Here is an 18734-nt window from a genome sequence, read left to right as displayed (position 1 = left end):
GTGAATCACACCGGATTTGGCTTCACAGTTGGTCGATCGCAACACCTCAGGAAAATGAAAGCGAAAGGTAAAAAGTTCTGTAATTTAGCCTAGGAAGGGAGTGGTGGTGTCGTGCGATTGGCAAATAGTGCAATTTGCTCCACATCCAAACTCATAATTCGGTTCAACCAGTCTGATGTTCGGACATGTTGGCCAAAGTCACACCTATTAATAGACTCATTCATGCCTATGTGGAACTGGTTGCAGCGGAATTTAGGTCCATGTTGGCAATTTTTCTGTTTGATTACCTTCTCGACACCCGCCCACGCGGCTGCACCTCGAAGTGGGAGGATGCACAGAGTGTGGTCTCTGACGTAAACCGCGAAACCGTTTCTGCCACGGCGAACCGTGTCACTGCATGGTGCTTACATTACCTGTAAACATGTAGCGACTGTTTTTCAGCAGCCAATTTAAAATGCGTGTCACCGTCAGCGAAATATCGCACTGTCAGATGGTGTCAACTTGAAGAATGGACGGCAGTTGAGAAAGTTTACAAGTTTACAAACCACTTGACATTGCATATCACGTATCGATCCATGATACATGAACCAAAAAATAGAAATAAATGGTGCCACCTTTCAGTGAATTGCTAGTTTTTTTTTACCTTCAGGATAAATTTATCTGCGATAAATTATGTCAACAAATTTTTAAACAGCACACTTTTCATACGGATTTGTCAGATAATGTCATAATAAAACGGCAACCATTTTCAGATAGAATAAACTGGCTAGTATAATTGAAACCGAGACGGTACAGATAGGGGCTTGGCAATAAGTCAAACTTGTGATGAGTTGTAACAAATGGATTTTGGCACGGAGCTACAGATTGTGCCGGACAGTTATCCTGTAAATCATATTGTTTAATCGCGCTTCATTAGCAACTATTTGCTCATCACTAGAAAGTGAAAAAAAACTAATTGTTGGAGAAAAAATAATTCTCAACTGTGAAAGAGGAAGGTTAGAGATCATTCAACTTACTTACTAATTCGTCGACGCTGTTTGAATTTTCGTTAGAACGAAAATGTACTTATTTGTAAACATATACATAACAGGTCTTTTACTGAATGAACAAAATTTGGATTATCAAAGCTTTTCATTAATTTCATTTTCTTGTTGATAGTTGCTATGATTTTATATCTGTTTTTTTATAAAGCGTGCTTCAGAAAGTATTGAAACAAAAACTATTGCGTATACATATTTTTGTTATTTATTATTGAATTCGGGATCTCTTCTTACGCAAATGTAGCATTTTCTTCATACTAGAAAACATACGGATAAAATTATTCGTCACGGTTTCGAATGAATTCTCAAACTTTTCCTGTAATTTGGCTCATTAAGCGGCGCATACTTTCTTCGTCCATCGTTTTGGCTATCTTATTCCTCCAGGTCTTCATCTGATTGATGTCTTTGACAACTTTTCCCTTGAGTCTCCTCTTCATGATTGCCCAGTATTTCTCATTCGGGCGGAACTGGGGGCAATTGGGTGGGTTAAGGTCTTTCGGAACAAACTGGACCCCTTTCTCTGCATACCATTCTTGAACGACTTTGCTGTAATGACAGCTTGCCAGTTCTGACCAAAACATCACGGGATGGTGGTGGGATCGAATGAACGGCAAAATTCGTTTTTGGAGACATTCCTTTTGGTACAGTTCCGACGTCATTGTCTTATTTATAACGAAAAAATTCGTTTTTCTGCCACAGCTGCAAGGGCCCTGCCAAATCATAAATATTCGTGCAAATTTGTCGGCAAAAACAAATTTAAATTTGTTTGGAACATCCCCCCGAGCCGTTGCCAAGTAAAATTTTTAACCTGGCATTTGCCGAAGTCAGCTTTGACATAGGTTTTATCGTTCATCAAAAGACACCCATCGAACTTGGTTAGCACCCGGTCGTATAGCTTTCGAGCACGGATTTTGGCCACACTATTCTGTTTGATGGTTCGGTTTGGCTGTTTGCTAGCTGGATACAACTTGATTCCTTCCCTGAGTCGAATTCTCCTCACGGTACTATGGGCAGCACCGAATTTTCTGGCCAAATCACGGCCCGACAGATTGGAATTCCTCTTGATGGTCTTCAAAATCTTACCACCCAGTTTCCGGTTGACAGTTCCACTCCGATGATTAGCTTGAGGCTTCCAAATTGTCGTCAATGTTTCCTTATACCGTATGATAACGCGTCATACGGTATTTCTGGATAATTTCAGCTGTTTAGCTAGCCTAGATGCAGACGACAATGGATTTTCCAAAAAAAACTGTGCACAATTGTTTCCCTTCTTTCGGCTTCCATGTTGTTTGTATACAAAATACAGTCGTTTTGCGGAATGTCAAAAATACATAGGTGAAGCTAACAAAATTTCCGACACGTGGGCGCCAGAACTTCCGAATCCGTCCACCCAGAGCGGCACAATATGAGCAAAAGTTTGTTCCAATTCTAAATGAAGCAAGTTTTATTTCATTAGCAATACTGCGTTGAATTTTGAGAAAAATAATCCGCTAGATAACTTTCATTGGTATTGACAAACAGTGCACTGTGCAATAGTGACTCCTTGGAAACAATAAATAAAAAACAAAACACTGTACCATCCATCGTGCAGTCTATATTCAATTTTCTTCATCATTGCTTATCGTAAATCATTTTTCCTATTTTCCTGTCAGAGCTTGCTGGAAGTTCAATGGAAATCGTGTTTCCCATTTTTCTATTGGAAGAATAACGACGGCTCTTAGCTTAGAGTACAATAAATTAGCCTCACAGTTTAATCAATGTTCACTTCTATCGTGAACCGCCACCATAGTACAGTGAGATGAGTCTCACGGAAATACGGATAGAAGCTTCTGAATTGATTCTGAAATGTTTAAATTCTTAATTCTATGTTTTACATAATAACTTTTGAAGAATGCTTTCAATTCTATCCTTCGTTTTCATAATTTACGGTTCTAAATTCGAATTTTTGGTTATAAAGATAGGAAAAATAAAACATAATTCAGCTAACGGATGGAATGTATTTCTGACGTATGTAAGGTTTCGTGTTACAGGAAGGTAGGGATAAAATCAATATCTAAAAGTGGAAATCAGGTTTTGAACTGTTTTGTTATAACTTGATTGAATTAACGAAAGTTCAAAAACAGACAGTGATGAAGTCTGCCAAGTCATTGGCGAAATACGTAAAAAGCAAAGCCTTGGGTTTAAACGTCTTTTCTAAGACTTGAACATTTTTTACCGACAGACTTCGCAGCCGGCTATTAGAGTAGAGGACAGGTACGGTGCCAGTGCAATAATCCTACTGACTCTATCTAGCAGCACCGTCTAGCCGCGGTTCGAACCTACGACGATTGGCTTGTTAGACCAGCATCGTACCTCGAAACCAACTAAGCGGTTACGTATCTGTACGTATCTGTCGCGAATAAAATTTATAGTGAAAGTGTTTTCATATGGTTTTCTTTGGAGTTCTTCGCTTCGTAATTTTTTAAATTCGACGCACGGGCAACACCCAACACATGAGTACAGGGATTGGCTGCTGGGAAGGATGGTATCCGTGCTGATAGCACGGATACAAAGCAATCCTATTTTTAAACAAGGACATTGGCTCACGCGTAAAAACTATCGATGTGTAACATTATTTAAGTACCGAACTGGATTTTGTGACAGTGTCTCTACGGCGGATCAAAAGTTTGCCCTACATCAGTTACTAGACAATTTCTGGGAGTACAATTTCCGGACTCATGGATTTGGAGTGGATTTTAAGGCGGCGTTTGATTCAGTCAAATGAAATAAACTGTGAAAGATAATGCTAGGACATGGGTTTTTTTGGCCGAAAAAAGTGGATAAAAATAGCAGGTGAAACCTCAGCTGAGGCGTTTCTCTCTCGACTGGTCGATATTTTGGCGTAGGAGGGAAATTCCCATGAAAATGAATGCAACAATTAGTCAAAATCGGCATCATAGCACACTAATCGAAAAAGAAAACAACGCGCTGAACCCGAGTGAAGGTTTATTTCAGTGCAATCCGTCAAAATTATTTTGGTAGTGACGAGTTCCTTCACTAGGTTCTATCACGTATTGAATGGTGCTGTCAATATCAATATCACTAAGACGCTGATGATATCGAATGCCTGAAATTAAAAAGTCAAATATTATCATTTTCATTGATATTATCTAACTCAATTCTTGAATCATACAATACTTTTTCAGCATTTAATATTAAACATTCATGATATTGACAGCATCTCAATGATATTGCTATTTCAATATCAACAGGATCTTAATGATATTGATATTGTATGTCAATCACTGCTCAATATACAGGAATGACAGGCATTGACAGCTATGCTCATACGGCTTTGTGTGTAAGTGAAACAGATGCAAGCAGTCGAGAGGTAAAAAATATAAATGAGTGCGAAAAAGCTTTCTATCAAACGTAATCCTTTACATTGAGATTAAAAACAATTCGGCAATTGAATTTTCAGTCGAAAAATTGCAGCACTGCGTAGGAGTACGTCTTAATGGGAAGGCAGGATGTCTTTTTAAAAAATCTGAGAATATAAACGGAGTTAATGTGTGCGTGTGAATGTGTGCTCCCAGTTGGCCTCGAGGTACGATTCTGGTCTAGTAAGCCAGTCGTCGTATGTTCGAATCTCGGCTGGGAGAGGCTGTTCGAGTCAATAGGATCGTTGCACTGGCCCCGCCATTGTCCTGTATTCTAACAGCTGGCTGCGAAGTCTGTCGTATAAGAACAGAAGGTTTCGGTTTTGTTTTTGAATGTGTGCGTGTATGGAATGGTTGAACTGGTAGGATAGGAGACTATCTAATGTAAGGGTTCGGCGGTAGTTTAATTGCAAAAACACTTGGGTACAAACCGAGAGAGTGTGGGTTGGAGTCTCACCTGCCATTGAACCTCCCAATATATTTTTGACTTTCATATCGGAAATTGCCCGTTTCATCTAGTTTATCATTCTTCGCACCAGTAACACCTTCACTTTACAAAAATGAATAGTTTTTTCTCGCATTTGAAAATTTAGTTGAAACCATTGAAGTCATTTACGATTTGTTTTTTTTTTCTTTTTACGCTACATTGGTTGTACTTAAGTCAAAGTCGTGGAATAGTGTTCTTATTCAAAGTATAACAGTAAACGTAAATCTACCGGAGTAGCAATTTAATAGCGATTTTGTTTTCTAACCTAGGTTAGTTCCAACCCGACCACTGAATAAACAAACATTTTCGGGGGAATAAACAAACGTTCAGCCGGTAAGTTCAGCCGGAGTGAAAAAACAAACGCTTTGATAGCCGTTCGATTGGAACCAGAGCGAACCTAGAATGGACCTCAACAAAAACAAAAACGGTATAAATTTCATTACGTTCCTCTAGTGCACTATGGGCCAGAAATTAAAATTTCGGGACAAAAATATTTGCGGTTAAACAGCATGTCTCAGCTCAACGTGGTCTTCGGCAACTTTTTGAATAAAAAATTGATGCATATATTGAAGGGGTCGTCCAATATTTAAGCGTTACTTAAACAACAATTTAAGGAATAACTTTTTGAGTAAACTTTTTTTCATCTTTTTGGTTTCAAAATATTAAAGATAAACCAATTTCAAGTAATTTTTGTGAAGATATGAAACTTCTACCTTTTACCCATTTTCAGCAATAGACCTTTGTTTATAAACGAGCCCTCAAATCACATTTCTTCTTGTAACATATTTATTTCAACAGACAGCTCAATGTGATGTTCTAGAAAATGTTGTTCACATAAAAGAGGAATATTTTTGCTGAAGACTGTTTTGCTTTATATGCATTAATTAATAAGATATAATTGATTTTAGGTTAAAAACCGTCTGATGAAAAATCCGAATATCTTAGCCATCTGCAAGTATCTGCAATTAGTTTGCATACCAATTTGTAGGAAATTATTAAGGCTATCTGCCCAAATGTGTATTTCAGAGAATACCTGGGAATACCATGGCTGGGAATACCTGGGAATAGTGCGGATTTTTTTTCATATATTTTATAATTTAATAAATATGTGTCCTAGCGTCAAACAGTCTTCACAGAAGATATGTATTTCAACATACTAAATAACTTTGTAGAGCATTTGAAAGCAATAAAATAATCGTGTGCAAAGTTATTGAGTGTAATTGATTTTTAAGTGCTCTTTTTTAACACATCATTATATTTCGTAACCGGTAAGAGATAGATAGTTACTTTATTCAACAAAGTTGCTTATTTTAGTATTTTTTGCAACTTTTGGAGAAAAAAACTTGTTTTAAATTTTTTTTAAGAAAACAAAAGTTTGTATCACCCTAATAGGTGAATTCATGGTCACCCTAATAGTGCAGGAAGATGCGCTATATTTTATTATTTTACTTCTCCGAAGTAACCACCCTTGAAAAAATACACATTTTTCATCAAATGGGTTTTACCCTAAAACAGTTATATCTTATTAATTAATACAGAAAAATCAAAACAGTCTTCAGCAAAAATATTCCTCTTTTTTGTGCAGAATGTTGTCTAGAACATCACATTGAGCTGTCTGTTGAAATAAACATGTTACAAGAAGAAATGTGATTTGAGGGGTCGTTTATAAACAAAGGTCTATTGCTGAAAATGGGTAAAAGGTAGAAGTTTGATATCTTCAGAAAAAATACTTGAAATTGGTTTATATTTAATATTTTGAAACCAAAAAGGTGGAAAAAAATTTACTCGAAAAGTTATTACTTAAATTATTGTTAAAGTAACACGTAAATATTGGACGACCCTTTCAAAAGATGCATCATTTTTTCATTCAAAAAGTTGCCGAAGACTACATTCACCTGAGACACGCCGTTTAACCGCAAATATATTTGTCCCGAAATTTTAATTTCTGGCCCATAGTGTAGTGGTTGGCTAATAAAACTATGAGCTCCACTAGCATCTTCTGATGACCGCTATAAAACTGTTTTTCGACCAAGAGGCCCACTCTCCAGAATGTTTTCATCTCTTTAAGAATCAGGTTATAAGCTCAAGTAGTTTTATCACGATTGTGCTTTTTGCTGACAACCACCGCCATAACGTGATGAAGCTTTTCACTTTGTTCTATAAAGCATATGGCTTGCTCTGGTAAAAAGCTAAATCAGTTAGCTAGTTTTATTGACATGAAAATATATATCGTTGACCAGAAAAGTTGAAGTTTTACTGTCAAATCATTTTGTTGGATTTGTCTTACAGCGCCCATAATAGAATATCTGATGGAATAAATAATAAATTTTCAGCAGCTTCCGTAGTTGTGCAGCATATGCGCATTAAATTTTATCGTGTTATTTTAACAAAACAAATATATTCAGTTAGTCAATTTCAGTTTCTAACAAAATCATTCATACTTCCTGTGACTTGAAAACCAATTGATAATAATTTTCTTTCTGCAATTCACACTTTGTTTTGATGAATTTGTGTTTGCGGGTTTAAAAAATATTAGAATTTGGCAATATGGCCTCGTATAAACAAATCAGAAAAGTTGTGTTTCAGACTAGAACTACGTTAGACTGGTTTTCGCGAAGAAACCTTGAATATTAAAGAATGCTTTTTACACCATGTTGATATATGTATAGCGAAAAATAGTGTAATGTGAGAAAAAACAAATAGCATAATAATAATACTATCTTGCTTAATAAACTGTATAGTATTTATGGTAGGTAAGCTATGGTTGTGATATCAAAAACGAATATTTTTACCAGTGCCAAAATCGTATCGTATTTCAGTATCGAAATCTCCCTCACGCGTCCAGCTATTGACGCATGATTTAATAATAATATTTGCAGCGTAAGAAAAGCAAAAAGTCTGAACCTCTCAGTTGGTCTCGAGGTACGGTACTGGTCTAATAAGCTAGACGTCGCATGTTCGAATCTCGACTGGAAGAGGCTGCAAAAGTCAATACGATTTGTAGCACTTGTCCCACTATTGTCCTGTACTTTTGCAGGTGGCTGGGAAATCTGTCGTATGAAAACAGAAGATCAGAAATGAAAATGAAATTCTGTATGAAAACAGAAGATCAAAATTTAAATCGGAATGTAGCACCTAGGCTTTACTGTGCTTTGTAGCAAGCAAAAAACACGATCGAAAATGCTGCTTGTACAACAAATTTCCAAACGATAATATTTAAGTTTAGATTGAAGTGAAAAGTTGCAATGATCAGCTCGGATGTCGAGCAGCAATTGAATGATGATAATGGCTCTGCTTTCTTTTTATGTCATTTCAATAGTCTTCACATGTCAAGACGGCGGAACTACGCAACCACCGCAAGTTTATTTTGCTTCTTTGTCTTGGAACAGCAGCAGCAGCCACAAGCTTGGTGTGTGTAATGGCCGTCCGTGCCTGGGAAGCAAGACTATTATACGGAAAATGTATGGAAAAATTATAGCTTCAAAGTTTTCGTTAATTTTCACTATTTAGCGATTGGAAAACAATCTTTTCAAGAAAGCTATACAATTGCTGCATCTTTTATGAATCGATATCGAATGGTATGCGAACGTTCAAAATGCGTTTTAAATTGGAAGGGCTATTAGCGTTCAAAATCTTTCATTCTTTCGTGACGCTGGCTTGACTCCAAATTTTGAATTGACACCCTGCCGTAAGACGTTTTCGGTGTTGAAGTTTACTATTTTTCATAACAGCAGCTAAACACGTATATTCGTTTAAGAAATTTAAGAATATAACTTAATCGGTCTATAAAGTCAGTTTTTATGTAAAACTCTAGTTTTATAATGTAATACCATTGACGAACCAACAGATATTATTCTAATTTCAATAACTAAATTAGCTCAAGTGAATAAAAAACCGAATCTTTGTGTCTAATGCCTATCCCGGTAGGGTTTCAACGGCCATGAAAATCTATTATTTTCATTAACCGAATAGAAAAGGTTCATTGAAATTTCAAAAGCTGTTTGTAGTGGTATAGATTCAGCCTCGCAAGATAAAAAAACTATGCATTATAAACTTTCACCATAAAATTTGGCACCTATGTTGAGAGGAATTAAATTGTTATGACTTTTGATGTCGCTGCCGAGAGTGCTGTAAAAAGTCACTTAATTTAAGAACGATGACAGGTTTTTAGCGACAATGAATTTTGATGCATGCAAGATTTATGAGCCTGCATGCCAATGCCAGTATATTTAAAATGACATTACTTCACGTTCCGCAGCCGCTTTGAACAAATTAATCATGGCAATTAAGTTCAATTAGCTGTATCGCCATATGTCAACATACCATGAACCGGTTTAATATTAAATCACACTACCCTAGTAATCAGCAACGGCATCGTTAGTGGCATTTAACACATATTTTTCCTCCACCGAAGTCCTAGGTAAAAATAGTTGGAATTTTACGAGTAAACCGTTTCGTAGGCGAAACAGCGCAATAGGATGCAGTAAACAACCAACCATGCTTTAATGACTTCTCTAGTGCAACAAACAGACGTAAAAGAAACAACTAACATAAAAATGCTGGCTCATCGAAGTCGATAATCACTTGTGCTTCAAACTGCCAATACAATCGCCATTTGATTTACTGCTTCGACAAGACGTGCAACAACTTGCCGTGTTCTATTACCGAAGTGGCCCCTCTGCTCAGATAGTCGGTAGAGTAGGGAAGCAACAAAAGTTTTTACTATCCTTCAGTGCAACTACCGCCGGCGGTTGGGATTAGATAGCCATAAATTAAACTTTAACAACAATTCAAGCTATGCAGTCATATTTGACTGAACCGATGTTAATCCGTTATACATCATATTCAAATTCGACCGATGAAGTTGTGCCATCGTTTGAGCGATGAAAACGATAGGCACATGCGAGTTTCCATTTTTCTGTGCATCTAATCCACTCCGCTTTACAACAAATACGGCCTGTCACTGAAAAATTTATTAGCTATCGATCCGACAAAGTAAACCCAACACTCGGAATCGACTGGCCGGAAATGCACATAGAAATATTTATTATTATCGCTTCGTTCGGCACTTCGGCAGTCAGTGATTGGATGGATGCGGCAGTAGCGATTGGTCTCTGGGCATCATCTTTCCTTTTCGCAGCTGGCGCAAACATGCATCAGGTGCAGCTCAGGGTCGATCGATTCAAGGCAGTTCCATAAGTTGAACTTCGGCCAAGAATCGGAATAAATTTTAATGAAATGTTGTTCTACCTGCAGCGGGCGGCCGTGATTGAACAGTCAGCGTTAGTCCAGAGAATCCCTCAATGGCACCTGTTTGCGTCCCGAAGGATGCAGCTGACATGTTGTGCGAGGAGGCGCTGATGTCATCCGGTAAATTGGAACCATCTATTAATAAAATAGAGGTATTTTTAGAATTGATTAGGGTTGTTTTCTATAAATGTCTAAAACCGTGAAAAAGTATCGCAACTGAGTCTCTTTGTTATACTAGCACTGAAAATCGGTTGCTTAACTCCTAACATTTCATTTCAACACAGCTGTAATTCTGAATGATCCTATTATTATCACATCGACTTAAAACAAATTACGTTACGTTAAACGTTGACTTCCTCTACGGTACAGTTTTCATATTACGGTAGAAAACAGTCAGCTCTGCTGTTGTTACCGCCAAACAGGTTTTCAACACACTCCTAAAAGAATATTTACATTTCACGCTCGGCAATAAATAATTGTTGATTTATCTTCGTGTGAGACATGAGCATAAACAAATGCCAAAACAAGCAACCACTTATCGTTCGAAAACTAACTTTAGTGGTAAAACATTCACAACTACGGCTATGCTGATTTCATCGTTATGACTTATTGGCCTGAGTAAAATCGACTATTGTTGGTGCTGTTCCTGTTCCTATCGGTAGTAATTCATCATCAAGTCCTGCGATATAAATAATTCTAAGCAAGATTTCTAGAATAAACTATGTCGCAGATAGGTGACGATAGGTCACACAGTTTGTTAAAAAAATAAGCTGATCCATGTTCCACCTGTTATCGGTCATCAGTGTGGTGACATAGTGTAAGCTGATTACTATTCCATCCACTGCAGCAGACATTGCCAAACGAATGGTTATCTTTTTCGTTCGCTGAATTTAAAAAATGCCGGTAGTGTTGCTGTCCCACAGTTGGATTTGCATAAATTTTCTGTTCGCGTTAAAAAAGTATGGTCTTTAGAGTGTTACACAGTTGACGGCTCCATTCGTTTCCGCATGCCTTTACAATATGGTAAAGGCACAGGAATGACACTTCCTATACCAACCTGTACAAAAAAAACAAAACCAACATAGAGCGGGCCCAAGCTTCATAGACCGCTTCATAGATGGGCTCAAGCTGACAACTGAGTAGGATGTGTAAATTGTTGAATTTTGTTAGTTTTAGTTTGATTTTAGTCAAGGTTTTAGCATCACATAGCCAATGCCAGACAGGCAATTGATGCAAAATACGTGAAATTGTGAAAATGGTTAGTTAAATTCGTTTTGTGAAATCGTTTGCCGCCTTTTTCATGTGAGCAACGAAAATATGACGTCATATCAGCCCCCTGGTTAATGATGATGGTGATGGTGATGATACCTCCCATCTGTATTTTGAAAACCGTAATACAGAAACCGCGGGATTATCTAAAGTTATAATTAATATCTATAAAGTAGTCTATCTATACCACTTTGCAAAAATGAAACAAAGCACATATTTTGTTATGAAAGTTGGTTGCTGGAATGCTTTTCGAAATAAATATAATTTGTATATATTGTTACTTCATTTTACTAGCCTATTTTACTAGAATAGCGCGAATTACACGAGTAAGAGAATCCACATCTCTTCCAAAATCTGAACGATTGCTGCTCTATACAAGCATGGCGAATTTAATGGACCAACAGATCATCCAGTACATTAATAGCCACGAAAATTAAAAACTGGCATGTGCCTGATCATTCCAACTTATCTCAGGCATACCATTTTTAATATCGAAGCTAATTTTTTTTAATAGGATACATTTTGACCCTTGTCATTGAATCAATGAAGTCTCTTGGTTCGGATGGCATTCTACTTATTCTGACATATTTAAAGCGCATGGAATCATAATGCACGAGCTCATGAGTCTTTTGCGAGCATGCTTGATTCCGGAAGATTGACGTTATTCCTCAAGGAAGCAATATGGGATCTTTGCTCTTCATCGTATTCTTCAACAACGTGATTGTCTTACTTTCGAAGCTGAACGATCACTTATCTACGCTGATGATCTCAAACTGTTTTTTAGTTTTTCTATGGGCTTTCTGTCAAAGAAAGAATAGATTTTTTGGGTTTTATATTACGGATCTGTGGTTTTGATTTTTACATCGATTTTGTGACTTTTCCATATAAGAAGCATAGTTTGCAAAAAATCCGTACGTGATGAAGAGAAATGGAAATCAGTTTTGGATTCAGCTCCTCGAAAACATAGAATTTACCTAAAATATCTCATGCATCTAAAACTAAATATTTTTTGCACAGTATTGAGTATCAGCGCAACTTTAGTTGCTACCATAACTGTTGGAGCAAATACACTATAACCGAAAATAACAAAAAAAAAGTGTAACTAATCTAACTCATAATGTATTTTAGAAATTCTTGAAAAAGACTAAAAATATACAATCGAAACGTCAGAAAAAGTATAAAATCTGTTCTGATTTAATGAAACTAACAACCGGTAAAGCTAAATTAGTAGATTTTGCAGTCGTAATGGGGATAATCTACCCTCGGTGTAAAGTACATTATCGTTTGCTTGTCTTGGGCTTATGCTTTGGGAACAACACCGCAAAGTTTAGTAGATAACGCTAGTGGCAACAATTATAAACAATATCATAGACTCCTCAGCGTATCTAAATAAAGTAAACCTTCGAATTAATGAATGAATGCCTCAGGACATTTACTTAGGTTGAAGGACTATTTTAATTTGGAGAATCAACTGGAAAATTTGTGCAATGGCTGTGGGAAATTGATCCCTATTACAAATACTTCGTGAGTGTATTTGAGCTGAAGTTTTACTGTCAGATCATCCAGATCGATTTGGACCGATTATAGCGACCATAATAAAATAGCTCATAGAATAGATAATAAATTTTAGCAGTCTCGGTTGGTTTGCAGCATATGCGCATATTGATCATCAACGCGTCATCAAAATGTTTCAAATTTCGAAAACTAGTCGTTTTAACAAAATAACTATATTTAGTTATTTCTTTCTCTTTTTTTTATCTACAGTTTAGCAGTCCGCTTACTTTTCTCTTGGGGAAAAATTCTTAATATTAGACCAAAAATCTCTCACCTTCGATAAGTTTATATTTTTGGTCTAATATCAAGAATTTTCAGTTTGCCTGAATCTACATTTTTCGCATTAAGCATTTATTCTGCCCCAACAGCCAAAAATATAGTTACGTATTCAGTTAGTAAATCTCAATTTCTAGCAAATTCATTTAAGTTGCTTCCTGTGACAGACAAACTGATTGATAGTAACTTTTCTGAAAAACATTAATGCAACATAAAGCAGAATTTTTGTTTGCGAGCTAAAATAGAATACTATGGCCTCGCATTAAAAAATGATTTCGGTGTTGAGCTCTAATATTCTTCATAACTGTCTATGACGGAGCTGTTGATATTTTTCTGGTTTTTGTATGAGCAAAAGAGGGAGAAAAATATTTTTGCTTTGGTTTTCACGCACGCGTTTACAGTTCGCCATGGGATTTCATGTACTTGCGAACAGGCCTTAAAATCTTTTTCGGCTCCGTTATAACGAATAGCAGCAAATGAATCTGATTGGTCAGGGTGTTGCCGTTTTAATAGCTAAAGTTAACAGATTTATTGCGGTTTGACAAGCAACCGTACTAAGATCAATTTTGATTGGTGCGCTCTATTGTATTGCTACGCCACACTTAAGGTAAGGTTATAAGAGACATGGTGCAGCCGTTTTATCGTGGTAATGTAAGCAACCATAATAAAATAGCTTCATTAACAGTTCTATTATGGTTTTATAGCTAGCTATAATTGTGTTTTGACTCGTATCCTCTTGGTATTGCATAATACCATAATAAAATCAGAGGTAATGAGGTTTATAAACGAAACACAGCCAGAGAAAAAAGAAAAAGAAGACAAAATTTTATTTTTTCAGGTATCTATTTTTCTTCTTTTTCATTTTTCTCAAGCTGTGTTTTGTTTACGAAACTACCAACAAAACAAACAAACGTTTGTTCCAATACGTTGTGTAGTTTTTGCGAAAAAGGTACATAAAGTTTTAAAATCATGGTTTTTCAGGAGCGGCGTTTTATTCCGCCGAGGTTGTTCCACGCCGCACTGGAATGCTTATGTGTATGATCGTTTTTCGGCCACTTCCCGTGGACGGATCATTACAAATTTAGTATCAAAATAAGCGGAAAAGACTGTAGAATCAATGATTTTTTCAAAATTTTTGGTCGTTTATGTCCCCTTGAATAAAAATGCATAAAAAACCTCATTTTTTGCGCGATTGAAAAAATCTCATTGTTTTTTTACCCCCCCTTCAGAGGCCCAACATTGGAAGGACAATAACTTTATAAAATATTTGTAATGACCTAACTGGTTTTCAAACATTGCAAAATTCTATGGTGTTGTTCCCAAAGCATTCTATGGTGCATTATTCTATCCACCTATCATACCGATTAGCACGATTAACTTTAAAGCGCATGTGCTGCACAACTACGGAAAGGGCTGAAAATTTATTATTTATTCTATCAGATATTTTATTATGGTTGCATTAAAATCGGTTTTATTGTTACTTTCAGCAGAGCGTGATAAAACTATCTGAGCTTATAACTTGATTCTTAAAGAGGCTATGAAAACTTTTTGAAGAGGTCGGTATGCAGTTTTATAGCAGTCATCAGAAGGTTCTAGTGGAGTTCATAGTTTTATTAGCGATTTTATGCAATTGGATATGAAAACCACTAGAGACTAGAGGAATGTAATAAAACTTATATTGCTACTTGGATTGACGGACAGACGATAGACGGTCGCTTTCAAGGGATACATTCTGAGCGATAACAGTTAAAGCCCGATAAATTAAAGATATCAAAATTCTCTCAACTATCATTGTAATCATTAGTCGATCGACCTCGTAACCCTAGAACCCTAGGATATATATTTATCGATCAAGTGTATACGAACGACATTTGGCATGAAAATGAAGTTTCACAGTATCGCCGTTTTCTGCTTCTAGTGTCGTTTTTCATGTGCTTTTCAAAGAAAAGTCTATTCGGTACTGCTCTAGAGTAATGGTTTGTATCGAAAGTAAGACTCGTTATACTTTAGTTTTTTACGGTTGGTATGTAGTTTGTGCTGGGTGATTTTTGATTGTCACAGTTATTGTGAAGAACCTTGATTTTTGCCAAGTACTTCTACCATTTAACGTTCTCATTAGTATCCATCAACACAGTCGTAACGAGCAGTGTTATGAGCTTTACTCTAAGTATTCTCCCTAATGAGTGAAATGTCTGAAATAGGGTGCTAATTGAAAACTAACTTCGTCATCCCGCCATACTCTTTCTTATAGGACTGTCATAAAAATATTTTTGATCGTTAAACGTCATTTACTAGCTCTTGAAAGCAGAAATATTTACAGACAAGACATAGCACGTACCATTGTTACATAAATAATATTGAACACCTTTAAAGATAAAAAATTATTTTAACGTTGCGTCAACTGGCTTCAAACCTTATAGCCCATCATCTAGATATAATACCGATGCCAATAAAACCTTTGGTGTTTGATAACAAATAAAAAATATATTTATGAATCCTCCGTTGTAATGATATAACGGTGGAAAGCTGTTGTTAAATAGCATTGGTATAAAAGGAGTTAAATCACAGTAATTATGTGTCGAAATAATCGAAACCATAGAACAACGAACATTTCAATGCGAAGCAAAGTGCCAAATTTTTGGGGTCAACACGAAAATTATGTTGCAGTCGAAAATGTAAACTATTTTGTGGTGACTATTTGGTGGAGGTTAAAATGGCTCATTTCGGTCATGATAGTAAACCCAAAAGACCGCGCAGATGAGCAAAATGAATGTGGTGTGCTGCACCCAACAAACGGTGAATATGGTTTTGTGCCGCAATAGCAAATTATAAATATTTGGGTAACCTCACTCACAAACAAGTACGGATGGGGCCAAAATACTAAATTCTTAATGAAGAGATTTAGTGCTTTGTCAACAACAATGTTCGAAGAATTTCGTCTATTAGTCGTGTTTTCAAGTAACTCATTTCAAGTTAATGTGGTTTTGATAAAAGTTTATCATAAAACAAACCTTTCATCGATACGAATAGCTAGCAGAATTTCTATTAGACACATGTTAATGGAGTGCAAAACGGGGGGAATTCTCGTTATCAGTTAAGAACTGTGCTCGATATCATTTGCCCGAACGTCGACGCCGTTTATGGACAGATTATTTCTACAGTGCTTATCGTGTGACACCAAAGAAAACAGCCTCCGGCGTGACGGCTCAGGGCAAACGACTTTTTGACGATGCTTCATGTATTCAAAAGCGAGCATTAGCCGGCTCATTACATTTCGCGCTTCATTTGTTTTGCCGGTTGACATGCAGTGAGTGCGAAAAAAATGGATGAAACCGCTGTAGAATGATTTATTCTGAAACTGATTCTATTATTAAGGCTTGCGATGAATATTAAACGGACTGCTAATTATTGTAAGAAAGCAACGAATAGTCCTAGTCATTCTGTATGAGTCAAAAAAGATTTATCTACTAACTTTCATTCGAAGATATATTACAGCAGTTCCGTTAGGTTTTTTGGGTGATTACACTCGACGACGAAAATTAGAAAAATATTTACCCGCTATGGTAAGCATTTGCTTACAATTAAGCGTGCCTTTCCATTTTCTTAAGAATTGATGGAGACGCTTGGTTTACCACTGTTTCAGTAATAACTGTGTGAATCCGCGAAGCAATATTCATTAAATGACGCTTCTGAAGACATCAACCGACAAAAAACGTCAAAATGACCCAGAGAAGATTTGCATTTTTAGTTCATGATTCAGATTCAGAGTTTCAAACGTTGCCACTAATTTCGCCAAACTCAATCCCTAGAGTGAAATCCGCGTTGGTCAGTGTTTCAGTGATTTCAGTGGCCGCTAGCTCGTTGGTCCTCCTCATAAAAGTTTATCTCATAAACCTGCGGTTGCGAAAGTTTCGCACAATCGTAATTTTTAACTTTCCGTGTTCTTCTGCGATGGTTTGTATCGAATGCAAGAGTTTTCTCCTATGGTTGGTAATTGCAGTTTGTGTTTGTTGATTTTCGATTGTCACAGTTGGTGTGATGACGCTTTTTTTCAACATTGAACATTCTCGTTTAGATCCATCAACACCATCGAATCGAGTCGTCTCATAAGCTTTGCTCTGAACACTCTCTTCTCAAAAAGTGAAAGACCCGATGATGGGTGCTGAATGATTTTTTGATTTCGTCGCCCTGCCATGTTCGCTATTATAGGAATGTCATAAAAAATATTCTTGATTGTAATCCGTTGTTTACTTGCTCTTAACAGCCGGCTTCAATTAAAAAGGCACGTAAACCTTTGGCGCTTAATGCTACGGGGAAATAACATAACTCGGCGTTGACAGTGGAGACATACCGTACCCTGTGGGTATAGCCGATAAATGAACGAAAAAAGGTGTCAGTAATTTTTCGCTGTATTGAAAAATTGACATTCTGCCAGAAGGAAAAATGGGAAAACTCGAGTGTGTGTAAATGTATGTGAAAGAGAAAGAAAGAGTGCGCGCACTAGGGGACGTGAATAAACTTATTTTTAAAGGACACATTTGCATCCAAACATTTGCATTGAGCAAATATTTTCTGTTCCGATTGGTTGATTGGAAAATTATTTCGGAAAATATTCAAATTGAAGGTTGTCAGCGCAATTATTAGTGGATACATTCGATGAATTTTCCATTCGCGGGCAAACTACGTTAGACTGAAAGGGTTGATTTGGGGGAAAAACGCTCCGCGAAGAACCAATTGCATGTTGTAGGTGTCAGTAAGTTCGTAAAGCAAAGGATCACAAGAGGAAACGATCGAAAAGGGACAAAGCAAGAGGGTGGAAATAACCTTCGTTGTCCATCTTGAGATGTGCTGGAGAGAAGAAAATGTGCGTCCGAAAGTGATACTCGTCCGCGCCGGCACCACCCATGCTTTCACGCGCCTTCCGCTGGTGACGGCCGCTCATCTTGCTTTTGGCTCCTCCGCCACCGGTGCGCCCTCCACCTTCGCGCATGTTTTTCCGAAACATCAAATTCATCTTGGAACTCTTATAGCCACACTTTCGGTTTCCGATAGAATCAACGACCTAAACCGTGAATCACAGGTTTGCACTTGGCTCAAATACACTTGCTCAAGTGCACGGCTTTATGATCACTCAATTAAACCAAAAGCTGCACTGAAAATTCACACTCAATTTGGACAGAGAATCAACTGTCGCGCGTAACTTAACATTTATTATTATAAGTGTATTATTATGTGACAACCCTGCCAGTCACAATTTGCAGAGGCAAATCGTTTCACGGCTAAATACGCGACCGACCGGTTAGAGCCGTTGCTCGGAAGAGACTAAGTACCACGCGCAGTTAAATAAGACAGGAAAAAAGTTCGTTGGAATCGACTTCAGCCGTAGACCGAATGTCCACTCCGCTGATGCTGATGGGATGGGAGATTTCTAACGAGAGC

General features: G+C 37.1%; 1 protein-coding gene across 1 annotated transcript in view; it reads right to left on the bottom strand.

Annotated features, from left to right (window-relative positions):
• LOC128737543 (uncharacterized) overlaps positions 1-18309 on the bottom strand; it is a 60630-nt gene extending 42321 nt beyond the window's left edge. The window contains exon 1 of the mRNA XM_053832211.1: positions 18120-18309. Coding sequence (XP_053688186.1) covers positions 18120-18309 — 190 coding nt within the window. The remainder of the gene's footprint in view (positions 1-18119) is intronic.
• Between the last annotated feature and the right edge of the window lie 425 nt (positions 18310-18734).

Source organism: Sabethes cyaneus, chromosome 2, assembly GCF_943734655.1.
Source record: "Sabethes cyaneus chromosome 2, idSabCyanKW18_F2, whole genome shotgun sequence".
Taxonomy (NCBI): Eukaryota; Metazoa; Arthropoda; class Insecta; order Diptera; family Culicidae; genus Sabethes; species Sabethes cyaneus.
The sequence above is the reverse complement of the archived record's forward strand: the minus strand, read 5'-3'. Positions and strand labels throughout refer to the sequence as shown.